The sequence below is a fragment of the Tachyglossus aculeatus genome, chromosome 10, assembly GCF_015852505.1.
Source record: "Tachyglossus aculeatus isolate mTacAcu1 chromosome 10, mTacAcu1.pri, whole genome shotgun sequence".
NCBI classification, from domain to species: Eukaryota; Metazoa; Chordata; class Mammalia; order Monotremata; family Tachyglossidae; genus Tachyglossus; species Tachyglossus aculeatus.
Window position 1 is genome coordinate 19,088,806 of NC_052075.1, and position 14,005 is coordinate 19,102,810.

The 14,005-nt window shown below is 44.7% G+C and overlaps 1 protein-coding gene across 1 annotated transcript in view; it reads left to right on the forward strand.

Annotated features, from left to right (window-relative positions):
- The window catches only part of LOC119932999 (charged multivesicular body protein 3), a 64,212-nt gene that overhangs the window by 17,269 nt on the left and 32,938 nt on the right, over positions 1-14,005 (forward strand). Inside the window, exon 4 of the mRNA XM_038752150.1 lies at positions 157-1,703. Coding sequence (XP_038608078.1) covers positions 157-1,663 — 1,507 coding nt within the window. The 3' untranslated portion in view covers positions 1,664-1,703. Of the gene's footprint in view, positions 1-156 lie in introns of the transcript that reaches the window.

Sequence of the window (14,005 nt, forward strand, 5' to 3'; positions counted from 1 at the left end):
TATGTTGCCAATTTGTACTTCCCAAGCGCTTAGTACAGTGCTCTGCACATAGTAAGCGCTCAATAAATACGATTGATGATGATGACGATGAGAGGAGTTTTCCCTGCCCAGTCCCGTTTATCTCCATTTTTGTATTTTTCTTTTACTTTGTTTTAGATACTGCAGGAGACGAGGCTGGGTACGATCCACGCTTATCATGTCCGTCCCGCAGACCAGTACTTCCAAGGGGAAGGTAATGCTTAAAGAATACAGCGGACGGAAGATCGAAGCCGAGCATATCTTCAAGTGGATCACGGCCCACGCGGCTTCTCGGATCAAAACGATTTATAACTCTGAGCACCTGAAAGAAGAGTGGAACAAAAGCGACCGGTACCGGGTCAAGATCTACCTGTTCGCCAACCTCGACCGGCCCCCCGCGTTCTTCTCGGCCCTCAGCGTAAAGTTTACCGGGAGAGTTGAGTTTATCTTCGTCAACGTGGAGAACCAGGCCAACAAGAGCTATATGACGGAGCTGGGTGTCTACCACACGCCGTCCTACGTGCTCAGGACTCCGGAAGGAATTTACAGATACGGGAATAACACGGGCGAGTTCATTTCCCTTCGAGCCATGGATTCTTTCTTGCGTTCTCTGCAACCCGAGGTAAACGACTTATTCGTGTTAAGTCTGGTGTTGGTGAATCTGATGGCCTGGATGGACTTATTTATTACACAGGGTGCCACCATAAAGCGATTCGTGGTGCTCATAAGCACTTTAGGGACCTACAATTCTCTGCTGATTATCTCCTGGCTCCCCGTGCTGGGCTTCCTGCAGTTACCTTACTTAGACAGCTTCTACGAGTACAGCTTAAAATTGCTAAGATACTCCAATACGACCACCCTGGCTTCGTGGGTGAGGGCCGACTGGGTGTTCTACTCCTCGCATCCCGCCCTGTTCCTCAGCACGTACCTGGGTCACGGTCTCCTGATCGACTACTTCGAGAAGAAGCGGCGCCGGAACAACCACGACGACGAAGTGAACGCCAATAACTTGGAGTGGCTGTCCAGCCTGTGGGACTGGTACACGAGCTACCTCTTCCACCCCATCGCCTCTTTCCAACACTTCCCCATCGAGCTGGATTGGGACGAAGACCCCGACCTGTTCCTGGAGCGGCTGGCCTTCCCGGACCTCTGGCTTCACCCCCTGATCCCGACCGACTACATTAAAAACTTACCCATGTGGCGGTTCCGGAGGGCCGGGGAGGAGGCGGCGACGGGATCCCGGGAGAGCGAGAGCGACTCGGACCCGGAAGGCAGGGACCCCTCGTCCGGCAGCGACCGGGAGAGTTCCGAAGACGAGCGAAAGGCCCGCGAGGGCCGGCGCTCCTGCCGGGCCCGCCCCCACGATCGGGAAGCGCCGTCCTCGGAGTCGGACGGCCCCGGCGAAGACCCGGAGCCCGACTGGCTCCCTTGGCCCGCCGAGATGTTGCACTGTACCGAGTGCGTCGTCTGCCTGGAGGATTTCGAAAACGGGTGCTTGTTGATGGGTCTGCCCTGTGGCCACGTTTTCCATCAGAACTGCATCGTGATGTGGTTGGCCGGAGGCCAGCACTGTTGCCCCGTCTGTCGGTGGCCCTCGTACAAGAAGAAGCAGCCGTATTACACGGCGCCGGCCCCTGGCAAGTGACGGCCCGTCTCCCCCGCGCGTCGCGTCTCCCCCCCGCCCCCCCCCCCCCGCCCCCCGTACGCTTTGAGTAAACCCGCCGCTCGCCGTTTCGATGTCAGCACCATCTGTGTGGCTTGCAGTTTCGTTTTAATGTCCGTGCAGTGACCCGAGGTAGACATCGCGCTAACGTTCCCGACGACGGGATCGCTTGGTTCCCTTTGTGTGTCAGAACCGAACGCCTGCCTAATCGTACAGCTTTACTTTAGGACGGGGGAGAGCCGGAGTTCACGTCTTCTGGAAGCACAAAACAGAAAACGGACGGCAGTGGGGCTAAATCCCGATGGAAGCGAGACGGTCGCTGGTCTCCCCCCGCCCCCCCCCCAAAATGTTTCCTCCCTTTTTAGATTCTCTGTTCAGCGCTCTTGGATGAATAATGTATGCTCTGAGAGTTAAAAATTAAAACGGATCTCTGCAATAAATTATTTTAAAATCAGAAGGCTGCGCGTTTCCCACGTTGAGTTGTTTCGTCTGACTAGATGTCTTACTGCCTGGCTGATGTGAAGGTTAATAAAACGTAACCCAGTCTCGGTCCCCCTTGTTGACAAACGGGATGAAAATCAACCCCTAAATGTGTCTGGGGGAATAGAGTCTTTCGCATTCACGTCGGCTGAAACGGTCTTTGAGGGAGAAGAATCTTCCAGTGAACTTTAGCTTATGTGTCATTCCGTTTTTTTCCCACTAACCCTCCGAAAGGCGGTAAAATATATTCCTTCTGCATAGTCACTCAGTTATTCGGGTGCTTAGGACCGAAATAATCTCTCTACAGGACACGATTGGGCTAACGTTTTATATTAGCGGCACAAATACCGGGGCTTTATTGGAAGGACTTTCAATTTCTGTATTTTATTAACATCCGACTGGCAGTTTTTCGAAATATAATTACAATAACTCCAGTTAATCTCTTTAGTGCAACCAAGCAGCCTGTATAACTATCACCCAAGCAGCTCTTTGGCTTGTCTCAGGAGCATTGGAGGTAGGAGGAAAATAAAAGACAACAGCACAATGAAATAGCACAGGCTCATATCCCAGGAGACCTTGACTCATTCCTTAATCTCTGATAAGGGAGAGAAATAATACTTCTGTCACTCCCGTCCCCTCTAATTTCTTCCTTCCCCGACCCGAAATCGTATTTTAACTTTGCTGTCGCTGATGGGGAGATTAAGTTTGCATCTTTTTAAACTCTTGACACCACAACGTGAAGTCAGTTTATTAACTTGTTGAAAAATGCCAAATTGGCAGGGGTTTTCTGTCTTTTCCATTCTTGATGCCGCCTCCTAAAACCCCCCAACCCACTACCCCAACTGAGCTCTTAACGCAAACATCTCACGATATCCTTTCCTGTTATATTGTACCCTCCCGAGCGCCGAGTCCGGTTCTCGGCCCGAAGTGAGCGTTCGATAAATAGGATGGATTGATTGATCCTTTCCCCATTTTCTAAGATACGGTTCCTAAACCGAGGCCTCTTCTGATCGCTTTGACGTTTCCCAATTTCTTGTCTTTCCGTCCTCCACAAACAGCAGTTTAAGTCGATACTACCTGCTCCATTTTTTTTCACCTCTCTTCAGCCAATTCTCTATTACTGCTACTAGGAGGTGGCTATTGTGTATTAAGCTTTCTACAGAATTTCTCCTCCCTCCCGCTGCACACCTTTTGGCCATTTCACTGCTTTTTAGCATTTCCAACAGAGACAGAAGCTGTGAGACTCAAATTAATCCACTTTACTGCTTATTTGAAGTTCTGCTAAATTACTTGGCAATGGCAAAAGTTGAAACCAAACAGTAAAAAAAAAAAAAAATCACATTTTGGTGTTTCCAAAACAAAGTGGCAGTTATATATCGTTTATAAAGTCCTCCATCCCTTATGCCTTAAGATTTTTAACTCAGTGCTTTTACCTACCTTACAAAATTAACAGACTTCCAGTTTTCTGATTGTCAAGATTCCACATATCTGAATTAGCCTAGATGTGGAATCTTGACAATCAGAAAACTGGAAGTCTGTTAATTTTGTAAGGTAGGCTAATTCAGATATTTGAAAAAACAAAACTTGGATAATAGCAAAAATGGGTGAGTTGCTCTCCAGGAAAACCAGTTTTGTTTAATCTGGAGCTCTCTGTTTTTAGGGTGTTAAGCGCTTACTATGTGTTAGGCACTGTACTAAGCACTGAGGTAGATAAAAGCTAATCATGTTGGCTACAGAACCCATCCCACATGGGACTCACAGACTTAATCCCGATTTTACAGATGAGGTCACTGAAGCCCAGAGAAGGGATTTTCCCAAGGACACACAGCGGGCAAGTGGCGGGGCCGGAATTAAAACCCAGGTCCTTCTGATCCCCAGGCCCGGGATCTACTCATTAAGCCACACTGCCTCTCATGGAAACAGTCCATGAGCCATCCAAATTGGAAGAACAGGACTCCCGAGGCCTGTCTCTGATTAATTTGTTATACTCTATTCTCTTTCAAGGTGCCTCTTGAAGACAAGTCGGGTCCATTCATTCAATCGTATTTATTGAGCGCTTAATGTGTGTGCAGCCCTGTACTAAGCGCTTGGGAGAGTACAATACAGTAATAGATTCCCTGCCCACGATGAGTTCAGGGTGGCAGGTGATATTCCAACATTCAGATAAACCTGCAGCCTGGCGACCATGTAGCCATCAAGCTCTTCAAGGACACTGCTAAGAAAGCAGTGAGAAGCATTCTTAGAGGAGCAGCGTGGCTCAGTGGGAAGAGCCCGGGCTTTGCAGTCAGAGGTCATGGGTTCGAATTCCAGCTCCGCCAATTAGCTGTGTGACTTCGGGCAAGTCACTTCTCTGTGCCTCAGTTACCTCATCTGTAAAATGGGGATGAAGACTGTGAGCCCCACGTGGGACAACCTGATCACCTTGTATCCCCCCCAGCGCTTAGAACAGTGCTTTGCACGTAGTAAGCACTTAATAAATGCCATTATTATTATTATTATTAAATACGGTTACCGGGACACCACCACCAGTCAGGGTTTGCCTGAATCTGCTATTTCATTCTGCCGTCCTTAATGTATGTGGTGGACGAGGAAATCCTTTAAATATAGCTCCTTTTTTTTTTTTTGTTAAAGAAAAAACAAACAAACCTGCTCTCAAGTGATTAAAGTTTTCCTGTTTGGATTTCTGACTGCCCCTGCTGAGGGATATCCCCGGAGGGAGAAGCAGCCTGGCCTAGTGGAAAGCGCGTGGGCCCCGGGAGTCAGAGGACCCGGATCTAATCCCGGCTCTGCCAGTTGCTTGCTGTGTGGCCTTGGGCAAGTCGCTTTACTTCTCTGTGCCTCAATCAATCAATCAATCAGTCGTATTTAGTGAGCGTTTACTGTGTGCAGAGCACTGTACTAAGTGCTTGGGAAGTACAAATTGGCAACATATAGAGACAGTCCCTACCCAACAGTGGGCTCACAGTCTAAAAGGGGGAGACAAAACCAAACATACTAACAAAATAAAATAAATAGAAGAGATATGTAAATAAATAGAATGGATATGTAAATAAATAGAATAGATATGTAATAAAGGCAAAACCAAACATACTAACAAAATAAAATAAATAGAAGAGATATGTAAATAAATAGAATAGATAGGTAATAAATAGAATAGATATGTAAATAAATAGAATAGCTATGTAAGTAAATAGAATAGATATGTATTGTTGTCCTGTCTCAGTTGTTGCCTCAGTTGTCCTGTCCTCCCTCCTACTTAGACTGTGAGACCACGCAGGACAGGGACTGTGTCCAATCTAATTAACTCGTACCTACCCCAGAGCTTAGAACAGTGCTTGACATAGAGTAGGCACTTAACAAATAACCTTTTTTTAAAAAAAAACAAAAAAACAAAAACCTCTTTGGCTGGAAAATTTTCAAGATGCCGCCTTTAGCAGGGTCTATAAACAGGCTACTGTGAGGTTTCTGTTTTACCTCTCCTCTCAGCTGGGGACATGTTTATCTGGCAGTTTCTCAGTAGTAAGAGTTACTGGGGACTGTGAAATTAGGACATTCTTTTGGACGCCTCCCATCATCCCGGGAAGGAAGAATGAGTCATGGGTTTATTTGCTGAAAAAGCCAACCTCAATTTAGCCCAAATTATCAGGTATAGGTTACAGAAATTGGCATTTTCATTTACTCACCATAATGGCAAGCACTTGACTGGTGTTCCGATGGTGGGGAGGCAACTCTGTGCTTCGGTGTGCTGAAAACATTCGGAAACATTCGGAGGCAAAGCCCCTTTACTCATCCGCACTGCGGATTCCCCAAATTGGGAATTATATAAGCCACGGGAGCAGCTTGTCGGCTCTCTAACCAAACATTTGCTCCTCAGCTATTGAAGCACTGAGGCTTTCCATGGATATACGTGAATTATGGTGACATGGGGATGGGTTGTAGTGTATGAAAGCCACATGGTAAGTGCATTTCTACTTCCCTAGGAAAGAAAATCTGCTTTGCGGACAGTGGTTTTAAGAGAATAGAAGAAATTCTTCTTTGTACTTTTCACGGGATTGTAGAACTGCAAGTCCATACTGCACTCTGCTTTCTGGATCATATTTCTAAATAAATGAAGTTCAGTCCATTTTTTAAAAAATGGTATTTTTGTTAAGCACCTACTATGTGCCTGGCACTGTATGAAGCACTGGGGTAGATACAAGGTAATCAAGTTGGACATAGTCCCTGTCCTACCTAAGGGTCACAGTCGTAATCCCCATTTTACAGATGAGTCTGAGAGTCTGAAGGATGTGGGTTCTAATCCTGCCTCCGCTACTTATCTGCTATGTGACCTTGGGCGAGTTACTTTGTTTTTTTTTTGTGCTTCAGTCACCTCACCTGTAAATTGGGGATTAAGATTGTGAGCCTCATGTGGGACAGGGACTGTATCCAACCTGATGATCTTGTGTCTACTGTGGCACTTAAGAACAGTGCTTGACACACAGTAATCACTAAACAAAGACTATTATTATTACTATGGTTATTATTAACAACTCTGGGGCAAGAGGAAGGAAAACAGGGCTTACCACCCTATTATTTAATGGGTAAAAAAGGGCTCTATACCAAGAGAAAATTTCAAACATCAATTGGTTTCTGAGTATTTTGCCAAACCGCCATCAGGATTCAGGGACCGGCCTTGCGTCAGAAATGATTTTATCGCTAGATCTCAGATCCCGTCTCGGGCTTACCGCCCTATTATTTAATGGGTAAAAAAGGGCTCTATACCAAGAGAAAATTTCAAACATCAATTCGTTTCTGAGTATTTTGCCAAACCGCCATCAGGATTCAGGGACCGGCCTTGCGTCAGCAATGATTTTATTGCTAGATCTCAGATCCCGTCTCGGGCTTACCACCCTATTATTTAATGGGTAAGAAAGGGCTCTGTACCAAGAGAAAATTTCAAACATCAATTCGTTTCTGAGTATTTTGCCAAACTGCCATCAGGATTCAGGGACCGGCCTTGCGTCAGCAATGATTTTATCGCTAGATCTCAGATCCCGTCTCGGGCTTACCGCCCTATTATTTAATGGGTAAAAAAGGGCTCTACACCAAGAGAAAATCTCAAACATCAATTCGTTTCTGAGTATTTTGCCAAACCGCCATCAGGATTCAGGGACCGGCCTTGCGTCAGCAATGATTTTATCGCTAGATCTCAGATCCCGTCTCGGGCTTACCACCCTATTATTTAATGGGTGAAAAAGGGCTCTATACCAAGAGAAAATTTCAAACATCAATTTGTTTCTGAGTATTTTGCCAAATCACCATCAGGATTCAGGGACCGGCCTTGCGTCAGCAATGATTTTATCGCTAGATCTCAGATCCCGTCTCGGGCTTACCGCCCTATTATTTAATGGGTAAAAAAGGGCTCTATACCAAGAGAAAATCTCAAACATCAATTCGTTTCTGAGTATTTTGCCAATCCGCCATCAGGATTCAGGGTCCGGCCTTGCGTCAGCAATGATTTTATCGCTAGATCTCAGATCCCGTCTCGGGCTTACCACCCTATTATTTAATGGGTGAAAAAGGGCTCTATACCAAGAGAAAATTTCAGACATCAATTCGTTTCTGAGTATTTTGCCAAACCGCCATCAGGATTCAGGGACCGGCCTTGCGTCAGCAATGATTTTATCGCTAGATCTCAGATCCCGTCTCGGGTTAGCTCATCCTGGTCCTTGCCTAGAGGCTGTGTGATGGCCCAGGGGCAAAAACGATCTGTTCAAAGCACTGAGACGGGGGGGGGGGGAGAAAAAGACACACGGTAAACCTTCCAAGAACATGGCAGGATAAATTCCTACTGCAGAGGTGAGTTAGGAGTATTAAACATTCAACTGAGTCGGACAGGAATGTACCCACCCATTTATCCAAGTCAGCAGGAGGATCCGGCGGCCCCTGCTTAGGAATGGAGAGCTCACCCTCAGCTAATTCCCTGCAGGCTCGATCCGTCGATCGCTGGTATTTATTGAGCCCTTACAGTGTGCAGAGCGCTACACTAAGCCCTTGGGACAGTGCGATGAATTCATCCTGACAAGATGCAGTGTCATAAAACACTAGCTTTCTAGAACCGAACCCTCACTTCGGCAATTAATATACCACGCTGGCATATCCAGGACAGGAAAGAATATGGCCAGCTCAAGTAACAAACAGCATTTTATGGGTTGGTGAAAGATAATTACATATGTATGTGTATATATAGATATAGATAGATATATTGATATATTGAGCTATATATACATATACAGATATAAGTATATGTGTGTGTTTGTATATATATATACACACACACATATATCTGTATATGTATATATATACCTCTCAATATATCAATATATCTATATATCTATATCTATCTATATACAGATATATTGATATATTGAGATATATATACATATACAGATATAAGTATATGTGTGTGTTTGTATATATATATATACACACACATATATCTGTATATGTATATATACCTCTCAATATATCAATATATCTATATCTATATATCTATATCTATCTATATATAGATATATTGAGATATATATACATATACAGATATAAGTATATGTGTGTGTTTGTATATATATATACACACACATATATCTGTATATGTATATATATACCTCTCAATATATCAATATATCTATATCTATATATATCTATATATATCTATATATACGCATACATACATATGTATGCATATATATAGATATAGATATATTGAGATATATTGAGAGGTATATATATACATATACAGATATAAGTATATGTGTGTGTGTATATATATATACACACACATATATCTGTATATGTATATATATATATCTCAATATATCTCAATATATCTATATCTATATCTATATCTGCAGCGTGGCTTAGTGGCACAGAGCCCGGGCTTCGGAGTCAGAGATCATGGGTTCTAATCCCAGCCCCTCCACTTGTCAGCTGCGTGACCCTGGGCAAGTCACTTAACTCCTCTGGGCCTCAGTTACCTCATCTGTAAAGTGGGGATTAAGACTGTGAGCCCCCACGTGGGACAACCTGATCACCTTGTGGAACAGTGCTTTGCACATAGTAAGCGCTTAATAAATGCCATCATTATTGTTACCCCAGCGCTTAGAACAGTGCTTGGCACCTAGCGCTTAACAAATAGCAACATTATTATTATTGTATATTGTTCATATGTATGTATATGAGCAAATATCATAATCATCATTATATATGTATATAAATCACTATGGTATTTGTTAAATGCTTAGTTGGTGTCTAAACGCCGGGACAGAAATAAGTTAATCAGGTCGGACACAGTCCCTGTCCCACATAACACTCATAGCTTACGTATGACTATTTATTAATTTATCTAATTTGTACGTTTGTTTATTCAGATCAGATTAAATTGCTGGGAGACCCAGGGCAGAAGAATCTTGAAGGAGTCTTGCCAGGCCAAATGATAATTACGGCCCTTGTTAAGTGCTTACTATGCACCATGCATTGTACTCAGCGCTGAGACAGACTCAAGACAATCAGGACAGACCCAGTCTCTGTCCGGCCCCCATGGGGCTCACAGTCTACCTAGGAGGGTGTAGGATTTAGTCCCTGTTTTACAGAGGAGAAAACCGAGGCCCAGAGAAGTGAAGTGGCTTGCCCAAGGTCACACAGCAGACGAGTGATAGAGCCGGGAATAGAAGCCAGGTCCTCGGACTCTCTGGTCTGTGCTACTCCCACTAGGCCAAGCTACTTCTCAAAGTTCACCCCTTTCGAAATCTTCTTGTAATAATAATAATAATAATAATAATGGCATTTATTAAGCGCTTACTATAATAATAATAATAATAATGGCATTTATTAAGCGCTTACTATGTGCAAAGCACTGTACTAAGCCCTGGGGTATTTACAAGGTGATCAGGTTGCCCCACGTGGGGCTCACGGTACAGTGCTCTGCACACAGTAAGCGCTCAATGAATACGATTGATTGATTGATTAATCCCCATTTTACAGAGGAGGTAACTGAGGCCCAGAGAAGTGAAGTGACTTGCCCACGGTCACACAGGTGACAAGCGGTGGAGCGGGATTCGAACCCCTGACGTCTGACTCGAATGCCCAGGCTCTTGCCACTGAACCACGCTGCTTCTCTATACTGTACTATACTATAGTGTAACATACTATATGCTATCCTATTCCCAAGCGCTTAGTACAGTGCTCTACACACAGTAAGCGCTCAATAAATACGACAATGAATGAATGAACGATACAGTCCCCAAAGCTATATCTTCGGCTTCAAGGCTCTCCATCACCTCGCCCCCTCCTACCTGTTGTAGAACATGTTGTAGAACATGTATGTCCTGGTCTCTTGGGCAGGGACTCCCGTCCCTGAAAAGTTCTTGATGGGAATAATAATAATAATAATAACACTATTTGTTAAGCGCTTACTATGTGCCGAGCACTGTTCTAAGCGCAGGGATGAATACAAGGTGATCAGATTGTCCCGCGTGGGGCTCACCGTCTTCATCCCCATTTTACAGATGAGGTCACTCTCCTCTGAGAGGCTTTCCCTGATTAATCTCTTGCCTCCACCAGCCTATTTCCTCCCTAATGTCACTTTATTCATTCATTCAATCGTATTTATTGAGAGCTTACTGTGTGCAGAGCACTGTACTAAGCGCTTGGGAAGTCCAAGTTGGCAACATATGGAGACGGTCCCTACCCAACAGCGGGCTCACAGTCTAGAAGGGGGAGACAGACAACAAAACAAAACATATTAACAGAATAAAATAAAATAAATAGAAGAAATATGTACATGCCAGTCTCCAAACCCCAAGGTGAAGGAAAAGAAAGAATGGAACTGGGGAGGTGGGAAAGGGGGTTAGTGAGGACAAATGGGGAATGGTGACTAGAAAGTGGGAATGACCTGGAAAGAGAAAGGATGTCTGTCCAAAGGGCCAAGGGCATCGTAAAGAAAAAGAAAGGCACCAGTATATAATGTGCTCTCGCTAACAAACTATACGGAACTGTTTTAAGCACTAACCATCGTAAGTTTGAAACAATCAAACGTATTTATTGAGCGCTTACTGTGTGCAGAGCACTACACTAAGCGCTTGGGAAGTACAAGTTAGCGCTTGGGAAGTACAAGTTAGAATACTTGATACTTTAGTTCAAATACTTTAATTCTCCTGTGTCACTTAAGCACTTGTGGTATTCCTTCCCCGACACCCATTTCCTTCCCAGGAATCAATCAATCAATCAATCGATCGATCGTATTTATTGAGCGCTTACTGTGTGCAGAGCACTGTACTAAGCGCTTGGGAAGTACAAGTTGTCAACATATAGAGACGGTCCCTACCCAACACACATGTATATATGTTTCATCTCTTTTACATATATGGGTTTCATCTCTCTAGACTGTAAGCTCATTGAAGGCAGGGAATGCATCTGTTATGCCGTTGTGTTGTAACCTGAGCGCTTAGTACAGTGCTCGGCACACAGTGAGTGCTCACTGAATAGGACTGACTGGCTCTGTTGCTTCGCCCTTCCCGTGATTTATTTTAGCTTCTGTCTCTGCTCAATTTTAAGCTCCTTAAGAGCAGAGATTGTATCTACCTTCCCTTAGTACAGTGCTAAGCGCTTAGTCCAGTGCTCTGCACACAGTAAGCGCTCAATAAATACGATTGATTGATTCCCTATTGAACCTTCTCTGGCCTTAGCTAGTGCTCTGTACCTCCAAAGTGCTCAGTAAACACTACTGATGGACTGATGATTAATTAGGAAGGGGGCCTCCTTGCTTCCCAAGCGCTTAGTACAGTGCTCTGCACATAGTAAGCGCTCAATAAATACGATTGATTGATTGATTGATTCCCTATTGAACCCTCTCTGGCCTTAGCTAGTGCTCTGTACCTCCAAAGTGCTCAGTGAACACTACTGATGGACTGATGATTAATTAGGAAGGGGGCCTCCTTGCTTCCCAAGCGCTTAGTACAGTGCTCTGCACACAGTAAGCGCTCAATAAATACGATTGATGATGATGATGAATGAACGATGGAAAGGTGGCTTGCTGACCAGCTGCGTTGATGGCTTCTGCAATCTGGAGATTGAGGAAAAGGAAAAAGAAAAAAGTCTTCTATGAACAGGTTCGGTTAAGACCCTAGGAGAGGGTGGGGAGGGGGAGGGAAAAGACATTCCTAGGGAAAAAAGTGTTTTTAAGTTTGAGTTCCCGAAATAACCGGGATAATCGTCAACCCAACTGTCTTCCACAGATGCCTGCTGATGTTCTCGAGGATGATTTTTCAAAGGCTGAGAGATCTATTGAGACAAGCTCCGAATTCTAAAATCCGACCTGCTAAATAAAAGAGACAGGCCCGGGGAATAAAATAATCGGTGTATGGATAATTATTCCCAGGTACTGTAATTCCAGTAGAGCTGTTAGTCTTGTCTATTCTACCTGTCATCAGTGAAATACAGGGCTTTTATGGTAAAAAAAGAGAAAGTATAGAGTCCTCTCCCTCAACTAAGTTGAAGGCTTATTTCTCAGAAACTTCTCTCCACACTCTTGTTTTATGGCATTGGTTCAGCACTTACTATGTGCCAGGGACTGTACTAAGCACTGGGGTAGATACAAGATAAAGAAGCAGCGTGGCATAGTGAATAGACCACAGGCCTAGGAGTCAGAAGGTCGTGGGTTCTAATCCTGGCTCTGCCGTTTGCCTGCTGTGTGACCTTGGGTAAGTCACTTCACTTCTCTGGGCCTCAGTCATCTCCTCTGTAAAATGGGGATCAAGACTGTGAGCCCCACGTGGGCCGGGGATTGTTTCCACCAACCCGATTTGCCTGTATTCACCCCAGAGCTCAGTACAGTGCCTGGCACATAGTAAGCGCTTAACAAATACTATAATTGCTATTAGAGAAGCACCATGGCCTAATGGATAGAGCACGAGCCCGGGAGCCGGAAGGTCAAGGGTTCTCATCCCAGCTCTGCCACTTGCCTGCTGTGTGACCTCGGGCAAGTCACTTCCCTTCTCTGGACCTCAGTTCCCTCTCCTGTAAAATGGGGATGGAGACCGTGAGTCCCACCTGGTACCGGGACTGGATTATCTTGTACTTAGAACGGTGCCGGGCACTTAGTAAGTGCTTTACAAATACCATAATTATTATTATAGTTTGGACTCAGTCCCTGTCCCACATAGGGCCCGCAGTCTTAATCCCCATTTTACAGATGAGATAGCTGAGGCACACAAAAGTGAGATGACTTGCCCAAGGTCACACAGCAGTCAGGTGGCGGAGCCGGGATTAGAACCCAGGTCCTCTGACTCCCAGTCTGGAGGCTCTTTCCACTAGGGCCACGCTGCTTCTCCAAAAGAAGCTCATTGTGGGCAGGGAATGTGTTCTATTTATTTTTCTCCTGTGCTCTCCCAAGTGCTTAGTACAGTGCGTGCTCCATAAAAACGACTGGATGAAATACGATCGAATGGGGTCTGAGATCCTTTGGGTTCCTACCCAATCCCAATTTAAATCCCAGGACTTGCCTTCTCGCGATCAGAAAACGTGCATCATAACGAAGGACACGAAGAGCACGCTGTCTTCTCTTTGGAAAAATAACAAATCACTGCAGTGGATAGGTTCCTGAGGTTGAATCCAATTCATCCATTATCCAGAGCGTTACGGGGAGCTAGTTTGCCGTGACCAATCTATTAAGGCTTTTATCTTTCGATGATGCAGCACCCTCTTCATTATCTTCATAAGAATTTTCTGCATGTAGACTATCCGTGTGGATTTGGCCTTCCCAAATCCCTCTGCTTAAAATATGAACCCTGCTCCCTTACGCATTTT